The sequence below is a fragment of the Cyprinodon tularosa genome, unplaced genomic scaffold (genome assembly GCF_016077235.1).
Source record: "Cyprinodon tularosa strain WSP-4 unplaced genomic scaffold, ASM1607723v1 ctg466, whole genome shotgun sequence".
Lineage (NCBI taxonomy): Eukaryota > Metazoa > Chordata > Actinopteri > Cyprinodontiformes > Cyprinodontidae > Cyprinodon > Cyprinodon tularosa.
This window is the reverse complement of record NW_024039192.1, coordinates 477,181-496,005: the sequence shown is the minus strand read 5'-3', so window position 1 is coordinate 496,005 and position 18,825 is coordinate 477,181. Positions and strand designations below refer to the sequence as shown.

At 40.8% G+C, this 18,825-nt stretch overlaps 1 protein-coding gene across 1 annotated transcript; it reads left to right on the top strand.

The window, feature by feature from the left end:
* Window positions 1–6,435: 6,435 nt before the first annotated feature.
* LOC119794003 (P2Y purinoceptor 14-like) lies at window positions 6,436–18,537 on the top strand. The gene is made up of 4 exons (XM_038301337.1): window positions 6,436–6,634; window positions 13,277–13,361; window positions 13,450–13,703; window positions 17,245–18,537. Exons 1-4 carry the CDS (start codon window positions 6,618–6,620, stop codon window positions 17,912–17,914), a joined length of 1,026 nt encoding a protein of 341 aa, XP_038157265.1. The 5' UTR covers window positions 6,436–6,617; the 3' UTR covers window positions 17,915–18,537.
* Window positions 18,538–18,825: the final 288 nt, after the last annotated feature.

Sequence of the window (18,825 nt, the reverse complement as noted above, 5' to 3'; positions counted from 1 at the left end):
ATTTTCACAAATTTTTTAAAAGACCCGCCCTCTGCACTTAAAAAAAAAATGCACATGCACAACCCTGTATCGGCTTCAGAGAGGGAACGCCTATTAAACACGTGTGAAAGCATTCACGAGCCCATTTCTCCTCGTGCAAGCTCGGTTTAAAAGTTGCTGTTTGCTCATACAAGCTTACTGTGCCTGAACGCCCGCCCTAACCCCTAAAACCATGTGGTGCATACGCTATCTGCCATAATCCTGGTGCTGATGGTTGGCTTTTTCCATCTGCTCCTGCCTAATTGGCCCTGCAGCTGATTACTGCCAAATCTGCCAAAACTGCAGGTATGTTTTCCACCGCCAGTTCAACCAGAGAAGCAGAAAGGAGATATGCAGAGAGCCTGGATCATTGAAACCAGTGAATTAAGCATGATCAGTAGGGCCATAGGTCTTATTGGATTGACCAGTACCTGGCTCTGGTTCCCTATCTTTTGGTAATCAGGTAAATATTGTCAGTAGAGAGTATCAGATTTAGTATTCCTGGATCCAGAGAGATAGAAGAAAAATGACCAGTGGGGCCGATAGAACTTTGATCTCTTGTCTGACTATAGGTATGACAGATTCTTTTGATCTTTTCCAGACCAGAATGGGGTGTTTGGAGCCCTCCAGCCTGTGATGTCACTCCTCCTGGGACAACTTAATGGCCAGGAGCTCCTGAGTGTCACTCAATGAGAGTGAGTCTATGGCAGAAGAGTGCGATGGCTATAGCTTTTCATCAGATTTTTGAGAGAGGATAGCCCCAACTCCAATGTCTCTTGTGTCGACCTCCACAACAAACTGCCAAAAAGGATCTCGGTCAATGAGAATTGGAGCGTGAGATAACCTCCCCTTAAGGGCATGGAAGGTAGTGTTGGCCTCATATGTGCATTTAAACATTTTGCTTGACATCAGAGCGGTGAGAGGAGCAGCTAGCAAAATGTGTCTTAATGAATTGGTTGTAGAGGTTTGTTAACCCTAGAAATCGCTGTAGTTGCTTTAGTTATTATTTTCTAGGAGTCTCTGGAGAACTCTGTTGGTCACTAGGTGTGGGCGACGGTCTGTGAGATTTGTTGAGTAGATTAAGTGTTCTGTCCGTTTTTTAGTGATTGCTCTAACCCACATAGGAACACATAGAACACTCATAGGAGGCAGATACGATTTTAAAGGTTTATTGGAGAAGCAATGAGTAAGTGAACTGGAAATTGATAACTGGGTTATGACATCTACTGTATCCAGGGAGAGAAACAGAACTGTTAGTGGTGGTGGCTTCAGAAGATGGATAAGAAATAATTGTGTGTTGTCTTACTGTTGGAGATGAGGTGAACAGCCAGAAGGGAAACAATGGGGTGCAGGAGCATTGAGGTTTAGTTAAGATGGAGCACAAAGTGTAGGAAAACCCCAGTGGTGTCATGATCTTGGTTCTGACAGCTGGCTTAATTATTCATTCCATTCACCTGTCTAACTCTTCCCAGTTGCTCTTCACAACTCATCTGATCCACCTTCTTCTGCCACTATTTAATGTCCTTGCATCCAGCTATCAGGGCCAGATTATCTTGGTGTTGCAGACCAGTGGAGAGAGTGGTTTTTAGCTTATCTTAGTGTTCTTTGATTTCGTTACCCTGGCCTGATCTGCCTCTAATCCACTGATCGTGCCTGTTCCTGTCTGATCTTAGTGGAGAGAGTGATTTTTAGTATCCCTTAGTGTTTAGAATTTCCTCATGCTAACCTTTTCTGCCTCTCAACCACTGGGCCTGCCTGTTCCCATCTGACTTGTCTGCCTGAACTGTCTGTGGACTCCTGGGATGCTGAACAAGCCTGTTCTTGTTCTGATCTGTTTCCTTGGCTAGGATTTGTAACCCTAGACCTCTGAGCCTTCCTTTTTTGATTAGTTTCCCTGACCTGGCTAGGACTCCTGCTTGTCCTCTGGGGCTGCAGCATCTAGGACACTCAGGGCAGTTCCAACCGCATTTTGTTGTCAGCTCACCACCTCATTCTCTAGAGATAGACTAAAGTGTTAAACCAGGTTAGTGACTCACATGGATAATCATCCCCCATCAGATTATCATGGTCACTAACCTGTGTTTTTCTCCAACAGAGTTTCCAGTGATAGACACTTTAGCCGCTGATACTGCAGGTCCACAGCCTGCTCTATTTAAATAAACACTTTGAATTATCCCACGGTCTGTCTTGCTTTGAATACTGGGTCCAATGGCGTAAATATCAGTAAGCAGAGACAACAATTGCCTCTTAAGGGCTCCCATCTCTGATACCTGGTGGGCCCTCTATGCAGTTGTAGACTACAACATATCTTTGTAGATGTAATGGTGTGAAAAATTCCTCTTAAACCCACGTGATGCTGAAGTGACTGACTGCACCAGACCATATTTATACCGCAACACATGCCAGATTTCAACATGATGGTGAGCTGTTTAAACACGACACCAATAGAAAAGCAGACAATGTTACTTTTAAATATTATGTTAATAACTTTGTATAGTTCATTAGACGGTTGGTAAAAAATGTGGTTTGATAAGCATCTCTCTGGAATGAGTTTTTGAAACTAGGGATGTCTGTAACATGCGGTGGTGTGGTGTCACCAACGGTTCCATTCACCACACACTATTTTTCAGTGTGTGATGTGTGATCATATACTACTGAGAATTGCATAATTGTTTCTTCTTTGGCCTATTTATGGAACTGTCACCCTATCCTGGGCCTATTGTTGTGTCATTACACCATTGACTAGGTCCTTCTTTCCTCTGTCTTGATGGAATAATCTGACCAAATGAGGGCCCATTGGCAGTTTTTCTCTTTTTTTTGTGTGTTTTTTTTTTATATTATCTGCATTTTCAGGCTACTTCTGTGTCTGCGTCACCGGCCATCAGGAACCACGTCTGTTTCCCATTGAATTTTGTTTTTTCTGCCCTCTGGATTATCCTGCCTTCCTTCGTTTGCTTGGCTCTGATCTCTGGCCTGTCCTCCAACCACCAATATATCACTCTCTGTGTCATGTTGGGTCTAAGGAGCTCAACCCAAATGCAGAACACCACGGAGACAGAATAAAAGTTAACAACTGTTTATTGAAAGTTAACACAATAAAGTTATTTGCACTGATACTGGAACGGGTCCAGGACTGGAATCACAGGGCTCTCTGCAGAGAGGGACAGTTTAATTAGCCAAGTAGCAGAGGAGTCTTGACAGAGCTTGTAATTGATCTGTACCTGATGGTAGTTCAGACTGAGAATTGGAGAGAGGGAACCAGAAGGGTCCAGAGATTGAGGGTTCAGCAGAGGGTTTAGCAGCGGCAGGGCTTGACTTCAGATTTGAGAGGTTCAGACCTTCAGTTGATCTCCTAGTTCTCTCCTGAGAACTAGCTTGCAGATTAAGACTGTTGATCTTCAGGTTTGGCTTCACAGAGCAGGCAGGCAGGTCTTTGAATGTGAGCTCCTCCAGAGCTCCTGTGTCAATAAGGTCTTCCTAGGAAGGCAGAGAGGACAAAGGCAGGTTAGAATCAGATTGGCTTTCAGAGCAGTCAGAGATTCAGGCAACAGGTTTGGCTCAGGCTTGCTAACCATAACTGTTTAACACTCTGGCACTGAAGGGAAGTTCAGCCGCTGCTTATAAAGCTCCTGATGAGATGATCAGCCGCAGGTGTGCTGGTGGCTTCTGCTCAGGAGACCCAGGGACGCCCTGTGCTGGAGAGAGGTGGCAGATCTCCAGATCCCAACACTCTGGGCGGTGCCTGCTGCATCGTGTTGGCATCAGACCGGCTGGAACCTTCCTCACCCTCTGGTCTTGGTCTAAACTATAAGGCCAGGTTACTAACTTACATGTTCATTATCATCCACTATCAGAAATATGTGGCCACTAACCTGTTGTCTCATCCTACAGAGGCTCCTGCCTTAGATGCTCACACTGCTCTCTTCTGTTCTGTTTCTAATAAATGTTATGAGAAATCTGTTTGTCTGCCTTGAATACTGGATCCTATTGTTCTGAGCTTGACAAGTGCATACCTATAGTTAGTTTTGATTGTGAGATGAAGCATCAATAGTCATTTAACCGTTTTGGCAAATTGCTTCAACGAACCACACTTTTAATGAAGCTTCACGTCAACATGTCACCATCTACTTGCGCAGTGCATAATTATAGGTAACAATATAATCTGTGATGTTTGCAATTGTTTTTCTTGTTTTTTATTTAAGTTAATTTAAAGTTCTTCATGATGGTGTGTATAATATATTTTGTACGTTTGTTTATGTGTAAAATTTCTTAGAAAATCACAATCTGTTAAGGTACCACTGTTTTTCTATAATTTTAGTGACATTATCTCAAGCACAGGGAAAATGCTTAGTCAGTGATGAGCAAACAGAACGGTGTTAGCCATTTTTATTCAAAAAATAATAGTTCTTCCACAGATTTTGGTTTTAATCTGGTTGGAAGTTATATTTCCAACCTATCTTTTGGTCAAAACAACCAGTCTAATTTGGTAGTGTTTTTACCTATTCTATTTTGGCAAAGGCCACGCCAATACAAATTGTCCACTTTGACCAAAATACTGGTTAAGTAGTATAGCAAGTTTCACAGCAAAGGGAGGGTCTCAAACCAACAACCCTTTGTTTGAAAGGCACACTCCTACTGCAAACGCTGCTGTGGCTTAGTCAGTTTGTAATCATTATGTTGTTTCATTTAACCAAAATTGTTTTGACCAACTAGATTGGTTGGAAAAACCAATTGGCGTTGGCGAGACTTTGGACCTCATTGATTTTGACTCCTCCCCTACATGAAGCAAGCCTAAATATATCCATCCATTTGGGCCAGCTCCTCTGGGGGAATGTCTGTTATGGGAGGAGAAAACTGATCTGATTCAGTTTTCACTTAAATTTTTTTTTAGTTGGGTTTTTTTAGTTGGGTTATGTAAGTCTGTTTTTACTGTGAAGAGTTTTATCTTTTTTGAATTACTTCTTAGTCTTACTGTTCCTGTTTGGTTTTACAGTTATCCCATATTCAGCATTCTTTAGTCTTTGCTCCAGTTTAATTTTACCATTCATTGTTTACAATTATTTTTAGGTGATATTACCCAGTTACTCTCCATTGCCCCCTACTGTCACCTTCCTTCTCATTGGTTTTCTTCTATTTTTTTCCCTGCACACCTGTTCCCACTCAGAACATCACTCCTACCTTTGTCATGTTAGTCTGTTCCCCATTATATATATATACCTCCTGAACATGACAGACTCAGTGTGGGAGCACTTTGGATTTCAACCGAATGACAAAGCTATCGTTTATCACAATAATTTCCGGGAACAATTTATCGTCAAGCAAAATCTGTTATTGCAACAGGCTATTTTTTTTATGATGCTGCTGTTATTATATATATATATATATATATATATATTTGGTACTACCAAGGTACGGGTGAGTATTGGCATGGATGTTGCTGTACAATACGTGCCACGATACTTAGGTCACAATACGATATCATCACGATGTTGCAATATCACTATATATTGTGATATTTTTCCCAGCTTTCAAAATTAAATGTATAAACAAAAAAAGCAAGTGCTGTATATGTTCATCAGAAGATATTGATCAGTTATTTTGGTATTCGTTTTGTTTGCAGTTTGAATCAGTGCATGTCTTCCACTGTGACGGCCTCAACTGCAGATATTGCGTCCTGCTGCACAGCGCTATCTGCCCAAGTGGTGATGTAGAGGCAGCCCAAGTTTCCCTCATTGTTTTAGGTAAAAAGGTTTTAGTTTTTTAAAATCGATATTAGGAACTGAAAGATCAATAATATACCAGGCAGCCGAAAATCACAATATATCGCCAAATTCATTTTTTTCCCTCAAACCTCTATACCAAGGTTTGTTACTCCTATTTTAATAAACTAGAAAAACTTTTGGTTTGGCATACACTTTATTTTTTATTTTTTCTCCCTCTGCAGAGGTATGCCCAAGGACTGCAACCAATTGGGGATCACTCTTCTGGTCTTGAAGCAATTGAATAGTTTTAAAAATGTCACGGAGCATTAAAAAGTGATTATCCTTAAAAACATAGGAGTTCCCACAAAAGGTAAAGTATTCCAAACATAGGATGCTTTAGGAGTACTAAGCTTTGACAAGTAGTCTGGGTTCAGTCTTCTCTGTCAGTCTGCAAAAAGCTTCATGATAAATGGTCAAAATGTGAAGCTTAAATGAGGTTGCAGTCCCTCAATGACAACTCAGATGACACATCTGCTATGTAATGAAAGCCACAAAGCACTCAGGAAGTGGATCAATGTTATTTCCTTTACATATACAGCAAGAAGAAATTAGTTTTACTAATGGTAAGTATAACTAACTTAGTATAAAAAAACAGAAATTGACTCAACCAACCAGATGATGAAAGAGGAGTGGTATTATGCCTTGGTCTTTTAAAAGAGGGGACAGAGGAGGAGGCTGAAGATTTGCTCGTTGACCACATTATATCTTAGTGAAAATCTTAGAAGAGTCTCATTCTCATGTAAGTTTTTGAGACTTTTATTCTCTACTCAGAAGGAACGTTATACTGACATAAGATCTCTGAAGCTGCAAAAAATTCAGGTCCTAAAGCTGTGAAAGATGGAACAAAATCAAACGTAAGTACCTCCAAAAAACATGTCTTATGTTTTCCTTTTTTTGTGAGTGGGTCCTTTTTTGCTAATACAGCTCTGGAAATAGATACCCCAGATCTATGACCCAACAGATTTGCTTTCACAAGCAGACTGTTATGACTGTGGCCATAAGGTTCCACTTGGTACTTGTATTTAAAACTTTATTGAAAATGATTCTAGGAGTTGACGGAAATGGAAACGGAGGTGAGAAAGAAATAGGGTATGAGAGCTAAGGCGAGTAAGAAAGATAGACGTGAAAGGGAGAAAATTACACAAAAACAGAAAATACACAAGATATACAGTAACAAGTCTGCTTCCACACTTGTATGAGATAAGTTGGACAGAGAAGCAATATAACAATAGCAAAAAGAAGACAACAGAAAACCATAGTAAATATCAAAAAAGAGCTTCCATATTAGAAATATTCCTTAGATATTGATGTGTGTGGAAGGCAAAACCTATAATGATTATACAATATTATTCAGGGAGGTTTTCCAGTGGTAGCCTGCAAGTTTGATCCGGAGCCGCTGTTCAGTCAGATGAGCATATTTGGTCAGACCAGAATACCCATAGTCAATACCCATTTATCCCTTTAGTTTAACCCTTTAGTTTTGTTGAAAAAATACTCTTTAAACTACCTCAACGGGCATGTATCCCTTTAGTCATGTACAAAAAAGCTATTTAATTACTTACTTTTTTGTGTTGTTGAGGGTTTTTATCCGGTAGCAGCAGATTTAATCTACGTGACAAAGATGAGCGGAGCGGAGTTTCACAATTTTCTTCTTTTATTAATATCACGGAGTTGAACTTAAACATGGCATCTCTCTATTATCGCCTGAGCCGAACTGCACGTCTTGCGTGCTTACATCACACGTCTTATCAAATACAAGTGATTGATTGGCTGAACCTACACAACATTCCCTTTCAAAATAAGAGCGTCACATATTAACATTTAACACCCCCACTCGCTCTTATTCCATTACATAACATAGAAAACAAAATTACATAGAAAACAACTCATTAGATCTGAAAATAGAACTCATTACATGCCATTACCAAACATGTGTGTTGCAAAGTTTCTCAACTTCAGCTTAGTAACTGGCTTGGTCATAACATCAGCAATCATTTGCTCTGTAGGACAATACTCCAAAATAAACCTTCCATTGTTTACATTTTCCCTGATGAAGTGGTACTTAATGTCAATATGCTTACTTCTCTGTCTATTCACTGGATTCTTGGCCAATGCTATGGCACCTTGGTTATCTTCGTACACCTTTGTCTGTGCATATTGATGATTGTCAACACCACTTAACAGTTGCTCTAAGTAAAGGCCTTCCTGTATGGCTGATGCTAAGGCCATATACTCTGCCTCACACGATGATAAAGCCACTGTTGGTTGTTTTCTTGTTTTCCATGAAATCAGAGCGCTTCCCTCATTTAAACTAGTACAATACCCTGATGTACTTCGCCAATCGACCGAATCTGATGCCCAGTCAGCATCGCTGTAGACTCTTAGGCCTAGTTTTTCTGCCTCACTTCTCCTGAAGTACAATTTCTTCTCTTTTGTACCTTTGAGGTATCTGAACACGTGTTTAACTGTGTTCCAGTGCTCCAGAGTGGGTTCAGTAAAGTGCTGGGAGAGTTTACTAACCACAAAGCTAATGTCAGGCCTAGTGCATGTGGATAGGTAAATCAAACTTCCTACGGCCTCCCTGTACTTTCTCGGTTCTTGCATTTTCTCTGCATCCTCTGTATATTCTAGTTTGGGTTCACATGGTGTTTCTCTGGGCTTGCAGTCCTGCATGCCAAATCTGTCTAAAACTTTATTCACAAACTTCTCCTGTGACATTGTTACTACGCCATCTGCCTGTTCAAAATCTATCCCCAGGAAATGTTTCAGTTCACCCATATCTTTCATTTTGAACCTTTCAGTGAGCATCCGTTTCACCTTTTTCACCACATTCTCATTGTTTGCAGCAATGATGAGATCATCAACCCAAGCTATAATGATCACCTTCTCGTTGTTTCTCTCTAATGTGTAAACACATGTATCTGCAGCATTTTGGACGAAACCATTTTCAACTAGGCATGTGTGTAGCATTGCATTCCAATTTCTTCCCGATTGTTTTAACCCGTAAATGGATTTCTGTAGCTTGCACACTAACTTCTCACCCCTGTCTGATTTCTTCTCAAACCCCTCAGGTTGCTCCATGTAGATCTCGCAATCAATTGGTGCATGTAAATAAGCTGTCTTGACATCCATCTGATGTAAGACTAAATTTTCCTGCACTGCTTTTTGCATCACAACCCTTACACTAGTCACGTCAGCAGTGGGTGAGAAGGTTTCGTCGTAATCTGTACCTGGTTTCTGATTATAGCCTTTTGCTACGTACCTTGCTTTGTACTTTTCAGACCCATCAATTTCGTTTTTCAACGCATAGACCCATCTACCCCCCACTGTCTGTTTGCCCGGTGGCAGCTGGGTCAGGGTGAACGCTTTGTTCTCCTCGAGAGATTGCATCTCTTCTTTCATTGCAGCTTTCCACTGCCTTGCTTTAGATGAGGTAATGGCGTCCTGGTAAGTATGAGGTATATCACACACTGCCCTGTAACAACAGTCCATGCAAGTGTTAAGATTGTCCTCTGTGTCACCTGTGTCATAGTCCTGCAGATGAGCCGGCCTCCTCTTAGCTCTTGGTGGGTTCTTTCTGTGAACAGTCTGTGGGACTTCACCTGGCTGGGTACATTCAGTCTTTTCAGGTGAACCACGAACACCACCACTTTCAACACGCTGACCTGCATTTTTAGGTTTCTCATCAACCCTCTCATCATCAGTGTTGTCAACCATGGTATGTATGTCCCCATAACCTGTATGTGACTGCTCTGTTTGTATACCTTTTTCGTTTGTCGTCCTAGTTGTGAATTTCACCAACCTATGTTTCTGCACCCTCTCTGTGTCTGGGTAGTATACTAGATATGCCGGGCTGTTTTTGTCATAGCCTAGGAAAACGCCTTCATCACAGCGTGATTCTATTTTGCCCTTCTCTTGCTTGTAAGCAAAACATGCAGATCCAAACTTTTGCAATTTGGACAGGTTAGGTACATTGCCTGTGAACAGCTCATATGCTGTCTTCTTTGTGCGCCTATTGTAACACCTGTTCCTTACATAAGCTGAGGTCTGAACAGCATAGTTCCATAGGTTATCAGGTAACCCGCTTTCGATCAGTAGGCATCTGCTCATCTCATAGAGTGTCCTCCAACCTCTTTCTGCAGTGCCGTTTTGGTGGGGCGAGTAAGGCGCAGACGTCTCGCGTCTAATCCTGTTTCTCCTTAACAGTGTCTGGAACTCATGACCTGTAAATTCAGTACCGTTATCTGAACGGATACACTTGACCTGCCCGTAGGGGGCTATGTCCGCCAAGAATTTTTCTGTGGCCGTAACTGTGTCACTCTTAGACTTGAGAAAATACACAAACATAATGCCTGAATAATCATCTGTAAATGACTGCACGTATCGATGTTCTTCTATGCTCGGAGTACGCATGGGGCCTGCCAAATCAGTGTGTACTAGCTCTAGGGGCCTTTTTGCTTTTCTATCTGGTTCCCTGTTTCTTGTCTGTGTAAATTTTCCCTGTGTGCACACCTCACATGACACATCCACCCCAGAAGAACCTCCCTTAATCTCCATGCCTTTCACCACACCTTGTAAATTTTTCACATCTTCATAATTACAGTGACCCAGTATCTGATGCCAGGTTTGCACATCATGACACACTTTTAGCTGGTCAGCATCATTTTCAACAGTAGGTAAGTAATACAGGTTACCGTTCTCACGTATGTCGAAACTTTTACCGTCACTGCCGATTATTCGACTGTCCCCCTTTTCGAAGACCACCGTCGCACCTCCGTTGACTGATCTCGACACCGAAAAGATGTCTTGTGGATATGTTGGCATGTAGAGCGCATCCCGTAGCTGCGCTCTGCTTTGCTGTCCTCTGCTGTCCAGCAGATGGATCACCGCGGTTCCTCTGCGTTGCGCCATCCCGTTGCACTTGCTTCCATCCGCCAATTCCACCGAATGGGTGCTCGGCTGGAATGAATGGTCGAAGCTCTCGAACTTGCTGATATCGTTGATGATGTGGGAAGTCGCCCCCGCGTCTACCATGATCCCCTTCCTGTTCACGTTACCCGGTGGTCTCTCTCGCTGAACGTTGTTGGCCATGAAGAGGGAATCGTCAGCTCCATCTTGCTTCTCCGTGAATTTTCTGGCGCCATCTCGTTCCTGCTTCTTCTTGCAGATGGACTCCGCGTGCGTAGCGTTTCTGCAATGGCCGCACCAGACTCGCTTGTAGCATTTTCGCGCTCTGTGTCCCTTTATTCCACACTTGTAGCACGTCATGTCTCCATCGTCACTTTTTCTGTTATTTTCTGCTCTGCTTTGCCCTTTGCCCGATCTCGCATGGGTCTTCATCACGTTGTCTGTATTTTGTTCTGTCATTTTCATTTTCTCAGACTCTACGTAAACGCGCAGCCTTCGCTTGAAGTCGGCGAACGTGACATTGTCCTCATTCTGTGTCACATGCACCGCTAACGGCTTGAACGTCTCTGGTAGCCCGCCTAGCACCATGGCCACGATCAGTCCATCACTGAGAGTTTCTCCTGCTTCTCTTAACGATGTGATAATGCTCTCTGCCCTTATCAGATAATCAGTAACAGTCTCTTTTTCATTCATTTGCAGTCTTGTCAACGACGTATACATGTTAATAATTCTAGGCTTGCTTTTACCGGCGTAATGTTCCCGCAGTATCTTCAGTGCCTTTCTGCCATCATCAGCCGCCTCATGCCTGATTAGCGACAGGCTCTTGTCGTCGATTAGCCTTACCAGCTCGGCGTAGCAGTCGACATTCTTCCGACGGTCGTCGTCGCTCGGTTGTTCCGGTTCATCTCCTAAAATTGTCCCTTTTAGCTTCAGGATGTGAAGGCAGCTCAAAAACCTTGTTTCCCACAGGTCGTATTTTTCTTCTGACCCGTCGAACAGCAACTGTGGTGCTGGAGCTCCAGTGGCTCGGCTGGCCATTGTCACCACGAGTCCGCCAAAACTTTTCCTCAGCTCCAAAAACTGAACGTTACCGCGTAATACGTCGCGTTTAACTAAGACTACTCACGCCCGCTGTCTTCGGCCCTGGGCCCATAACCTATTGAGGGTTTTTATCCGGTAGCAGCAGATTTAATCTACGTGACAAAGATGAGCGGAGCGGAGTTTCACAATTTTCTTCTTTTATTAATATCACGGAGTTGAACTTAAACATGGCATCTCTCTATTATCGCCTGAGCCGAACTGCACGTCTTGCGTGCTTACATCACACATCTTATCACATACAAGTGATTGATTGGCTGAACCTACACAACATTCCCTTTCAAAATAAGAGCGTCACATATTAACATTTAACAAGTGTTTTTTGAAGCGTATGGCGATCAGACCTTAAATTAAGGCAGCTTGGCTGGAAACAACCCAGTTTTGGTAATTTTAATGTGGACCCCAGAAAGACTAGCTGTTTGCCATGGAAACTTAATACAAATTACAAATTACAGGTGGTTTCGGGGGCAGTCTACTTTTACTTTTTAACTAATTTCAACGTAATACTTTTGACTTTATCAAAGAAGACGAGTAGGTCCCCTTGGCAGGTTCTTTGGGCAGGTTCTTTGTAGAACATGCTGTAAGAGCTGCTTAGTTTTGTTACTCATGCTCACATCATAACATCATTTTAAGATGGGGACAACTGGAGGACTCAACATGGTGTCCTTTACTACAATCTCAAACCAAAATTCTTCTCTATCTGGGCTTACATTATCTTCATCCCTGAAAGAGTGACCAGTGATCCACAGATGTGTTTAAGCTGCAAAATTTTCCTGTCCTTGTTGTTCTTTTGTGGTTAGCCAACCTCCTGGTCTGTGGCCACATTTTGTACACAAATGTAACATCCAGAGCCATTGCAACAGAAAATATAGAGTTTGCTTACAACAGTATTTCATTACAAACTTAGAAACTATAACATTTTTCTGGAGTGGGGCTCACACAAGCTACACTGAAATTTATCCAAGATCTAGGTGACATCTCAGACTTTCTCCTCAAGATCAGTCAGTTTAAAGATAAGAATCACAATACTTTCTTTTTTGTAGATTTGGATGACGCTGCTAAGTAGAGCAACCATTACTGTTATTTCATTAACACCCATATAGACACCAGAAGTAGGTAGAATACCGATCTCTGGTGACTATGTGGGTGACTTGAATCCCATATTGTATAATTATAGTGTAATTTAATTTAATCTTTGGAAGATAGATGGAGTAAAATCCAAGACAACCATGGAAGAAAACACTCTGGGGATGAAAAAGACCTGATGCTGGGGCTAGGAGTTCAACTTCCAGCATGACAGCCACCCTAAACATAAAGCCAGATATACAATGGGAGGGTTTACATCAAATGAGATTCAAATGTCAGAATGGCCTAGTCAAAGTCCAAATGTTAATCTAACTAATATTCTGACTATATTCCATCCATCCACCTATCCATCTATGTAATTTTTCTGACTGACTTATGTTGTGCTACTTATGAAAACCCTGCAGAAACATGGTTGCCAACAAATCATGTGAAATACAGGAAAAACCATCCCACCCATATCTAACGAGCTTCTACATAATAATTTTTCTGGTAGGTATGTTTTCAGTCCTATTAAAAAGAAAAAAATCTTTTAATGTTTTGGTCTCATAAGGCACTAATACAAAAACTTTCTCTGCAGGTGGGTTTGATCCTCAACAGCTTCACTTTATGGTTTCATTGCCATCAAAGTCATGTGCAAAGTTCAAAGAGCTGGATGATCTACCTGAAACATCTGACAGTTGCTGACTTTTTGATCTGCCTGAGCCTCCCACTGCGAATAGTCTACTACTCTGACAAGTCGTCCTTTCAGCTGTACTGCATTGTTATACGTCCGCTAATGTTTCTCAACATAAGTGCCAGCATCCTGTTCATGGGCTATATTGCAGCCAGCAGGTAATCAACTTTAATTACCAGTCACGAAAATGAAAAATAATTCGCACTAGGTTTAAGTATATATATGTATATATATATATATATATATATATATATATATATATATATATATATATATATATATATATATATATATATATATATATATATATATATATATATATATATATATATATATATATATATATATATATATATATATATATATATAATATATATATATATATACATATATATATTGTATATATACAAAAAAAAACTGCTTTCTCACCCCTCGTGGGGTGGTATGTGTCATCCTCAAGCTCCTTCTACCAGAGGCCTGGGAGTTTGAGGGTTTTGCGCAGTATCTTAGCTGTTCCTAGGACTGCGCTCTTCTGGACAGAGACCTCTGATGTTTTACCTGCAATCTGCTGTAGCCAATCTCCCAGTTTGGGGGTCACAGCCCCCAGTGCTCCAATTACCACTGGCACCACTGCTGCTCTTACTTTCCACATCTTTTCTAGCTCCTCCTTCAGCCCTTGGTATTTCTCAAGCTTCTCGTGTTCTTTCTTCTTGATGTTGCTGTCGCTTGGGATTGCCACATCTATCACTACTGCCTTCTTCTGCTGTTTGTCGATCAACACGATGTCTGGTTGGTTAGCCATTACCTGTTTGTCCGTCTGGATCTTGAAGTCCCATAGGATCTTAGCTCGGTCATTCTCAACTACCTTAGGAGGTGTCTTCCATTTTGACCTTGGGACTTCCAGCCCATACTCATGGCAGATGTTCCTGTACACTATGACAGCTACCTGGTTGTGGCGTTCCATGTATGCACTTCCTGCCTGCATTTTACACCCTGCTGTTATGTGCTGTATTGTTTCAGAGGCATCTTTGCACAGTCTGCACTGGGGTCCTGCCTGGCGTGGTGGACCCCGGCCTCTAGTGATCTTGTACTGAGTGCCTGTTCTTGTGCTGCCATGATTAGTGCCTCTGTGCTGTCCTTCAGTCCAGCCTTTTCCAGCCATATATAAATATATATATATATATATATATATACGCACTTACTTGCAAACACATTTCGAAATACGAAGGGGATAAGAATGACCAATCACAGCCAAGGGGCCGAGCAGGTCAGCAGACAGAGCGTGCTCCAAATCAGCCCCATTACCCCACCAGACCGAGCCACAGGCCATCCACCTCTAGTAGGAAAGGTAGCCGATGATAGGTGTCCAGAGAGATTGATTTAGTGATAAGGCATCTCTAGCTTGATAAAATCTAACAGAATGTCTCTGTACTGGTTAATATTTAGACTGTTTATTTATTTATTTTTTTATGCTCGTTTGTTTATTTTTCCTGTTCAGGCGGATGGTTTTTCTTTGCGATACATAAGGCACTAAAGATGAAATAGAGGGAAATTGTCTAAAGAGACAGCATCTAGGTTACCCAGTAAGCATACTTAGAGGGAGGGTGAAATATTAAATCCCAGACACTTTGGCAGATACCACACACCAGAGCTTTTGTACAGGACTGCATGACAATAGCGCATGTATATAGTTATGTGGTGCATTACTTGAGCTTTGCAAGCTATCAGAAGATATCAGAGTGTAAAACCCCTCTTAACCCTGTAATGCCAAATGTATCATATTTGATACATACGGTTTCTGAAATGTTTTGACACCTTTTGCATAATTTAATGGTAAAAACTTTGCCCAAAATCCTTTTGTACACAATCAGATATACCTGATAACAGAGGGCAGAAGACTACACAAAAAATAATCTTGACTTATCGCATAGTAATAAATGATTAATATCAAAAATGTATTTTTTTTTTCTTTTTACATATTTTGTTAAAAGGCCAAATAAGGACTTCAAACCAAAAAAAAGTAATTTTCTGTTTTGTTTTATTCTATGATGGTCTTCTGTAGACCATCATTTTTATTGAAGCAATCCTTCCATTGAGTGAAATGGGAAGGGATTTCCATCTAGCAAGAGAGAGAGAGAGAGAGAGATTTGACAGCTAGCTAAAGAGTAATACATAATCTGCTAAAGACAGCTTTCGTGTTCTATGGTACTGCATTTAAAAATAATGATATCATTGGTTTACCTGATTGCTGGAGCTAGTGGTTCAATAAAGATAGCAAACAATAAGGGAGACAGCGGGCGTCCTTGCCTAGTGCCCTGCTACAGTTTAAAGCAAGCAAAAGTTTGATCATTTGTTCTAATACATGCTGTTGGATGGCTATATAGTGTTTTTAACCAAATTATGAAACCGTTACCAAAGCAAAATTTACTTAGAGATGCAAACAAATATTTCCAATTAACTCTATGAATGGTTTTAACATTTTCTAAACTATTTTTGAATATTGAATATACCAGTTTTACCAGTCCGTGAGGCAGACACCCTGCCTTCTTTTAAGGGTAGGATTAAAACTTTCCTTTTTGATAAAGCTTATAGTAAGAGGGGCTCAGGTTATGCTGAGCTATCTCTATAGTTATGCTGCTATAGGCTTAGACTTCTGGAGGACATAGGGACCCCTTTTTCATCATTCTGCTTAATTATATCTCTATTCTCCCACTATGCAGAATCTGTGAGTTCAATCTCCAATGTTATTCTCTCTCTGCTTTTTCTCATAGTAGCTTCACCTCTTCCATCCCTGTTTGGCTGTGACTCCATCCTGGAGAGAAATATCAGCTCTGCTGCTGCCATCAACACCTTTGTTTATAGATGTTGGAGATCGGCCTCTTTTTCAGTGTACCCCTGTTTCTCTGACTGTGACTGGCTGGATGTTCTCTCTTCATCCTCTGACATGGAAGCTGGCTCAGAGCTCGTCTGCCTGGCCGTGTGTTTCCTGGTCGGGGCCGCCTTTTACAGCTGCTTTTTGTATCTCCACTTCTGTCTCCTTGAACCCCAGTCAGCCTTGGCAGATGGCCGCTCACACTGAGCCTGGTTCTGCTGGTGGTTTCTTCCTGTTAAAAGGGGGTTTTTCCTCTCCACTACAAGGATTCTTAGTGTGAGGGATTGCCTTTGAGTTAATGAGTTGATGCAATCAACTCGTTTTCCTTAGATGCAAAACTCTTAATCAATTTGACGGTATGATCTGGTGAACTGTAAAGTGCCTTGAGATGACATGTGATGACATCCATTATCTAAATAAAGTGAATTGAATTGAATTGAATTAAAATGATTATGATTACTAATGCTAAAGATAAGACTGTACTTGCTAACTGAATAAATCTTAATAATATTTCTGGGCAAACATTTAGTCCTTCCTTGAGGTATACATATCTAAAATTTATTTACCAGATTCAATTCAATTCAGTGTATTTAAATAGCAACAAAGCATGACACATGTCATCTTAAGATTCTTTACAAAGATTCTTCAACCCGATCATACATTAAAACCGATTAAAAGTTTTCTGTCAAAGGAAAGCCAGTTGATTGCATCGACAACGTTTTAACCGACCATCAGATGTCATTAAAAATTACACGCTGCAGCTTTAATCTGTTTAATTTGTAGAACTTTACAGTTAAAAAGTCCTGAAATAATTTTGTACTTCACAGGTACATGAAGATCTTTTATTCTTCAAGAACTCCCTTCCTGATGACAGCCAAAGCCAGCCACATCATCTCGATGACCACCTGGTGTTTTCTTCTGATCGTGTTCATACCAAACTTCACCAAGAAGATGGTCAACTATAAAAGTTCTAATTACACCACCTGTAATGAAATGCGAAAAAATCATCTAGAAATCAGTATTAGGTTGATTTTAGCTTCTGCATCTACTTTTATCTTTCTGTTGGTGTTCTTCCCTCTGATGTTCTTCTACTACAGCACCTGCAGCAAGGTGCAGCAGATCCAACAAAGCCATTTACGCAACTCAGAGAAGCTTGTGAACTCTCGCAGGAAAATGTTGGTGTTGGTCAGCGTGTTCTGCATTTGCTTTGTTCCTTATCATGTGCTTCGTCTTCCATACATCATATTTGAAGGACATTGTATAACCATTTTTTATAAGGTGAAGGAGATCACTGTTTTACTAACAACATTCAATTTGTGTCTGGATCCAATTATTTATGTTTTTCTTTGTAAGAACTTCAGGGCTCAGCTCAATCTGAAACGAATATTTGGCACTAATGGCAACAGCAATACCTACACGTTAGATGCAAGGCACAGTGGGGAGCTGCTGAACACCCACAGCTCCCGGGTCCTAGAGGGGAGAGTAACCACTAGTTAAGTTTGTCTCTGATTAAACACCAAGACTTTCTGTTTATTGTATTTAAACCAGCAACTATTTTCCCTGAGCTCCCTGAGCTCAGCCACTGCTGGATGAAAATATTCCCTTTCTGACATACGCAGGTGAAGATTCTCAGTCATCCAGGTCATAGTCATTCAAAAAAGCTAAAAAAAACAACAATACACTGGAATTTGTTTCCAACTTTAGTGACCTTTTACCTCCCATCCTGGAAGCTTTTTCGATGCAAACATGTTCCAAAAGTGTCCTTCCCCCCCAAATTACCCAGAGTCAAATAAGTACATGTAGGAGAATGCATATTGTATTTTCTGCATTAATTTTAATTCACATTTAGAATAAGTTCTGGAGTAAATACATGCATATCCTGGGTTTCAGTTTCAAAAAAATAGATAGATGTTATGCTGATTTAAGTTACAACTGCGAGGTTCCCTGTGAACCATATTTGTTGGTAAAACGATTTACTGAACTTATAACCAGTCTCTTGTACATTGGACATGTGGAAAACATTAGATGTAAGGTCCTTATCTGAAGGACTCAGTAGTTATTGGAGAGTAAATACATGCAATTAGATCTAATTTTATTTATAAATTCATATGTATAAGCCTATGTTTAGGCTTATACAAAAACTTTGTGCTGCATTTTGTGTGTAATCTAACAATCAGAGATGTTATTGTAGAGTAATAAGTGTCTCAATCTGTAATGCAGAATAATCGGACACAACAGGGATTGGGATGTAATCATCTTCTTTCTTTTTTTTTTCATGTCACTAGGCACAGATAGCTTAGGTTTTGCTGAATTATGTATTAAAGGAATAGTACACCCAAAACATGATTAGCCTTCATTTTCTACTCGGCCCCATGCTGAACAACACTCTGGAGTACTTTTTTGATATC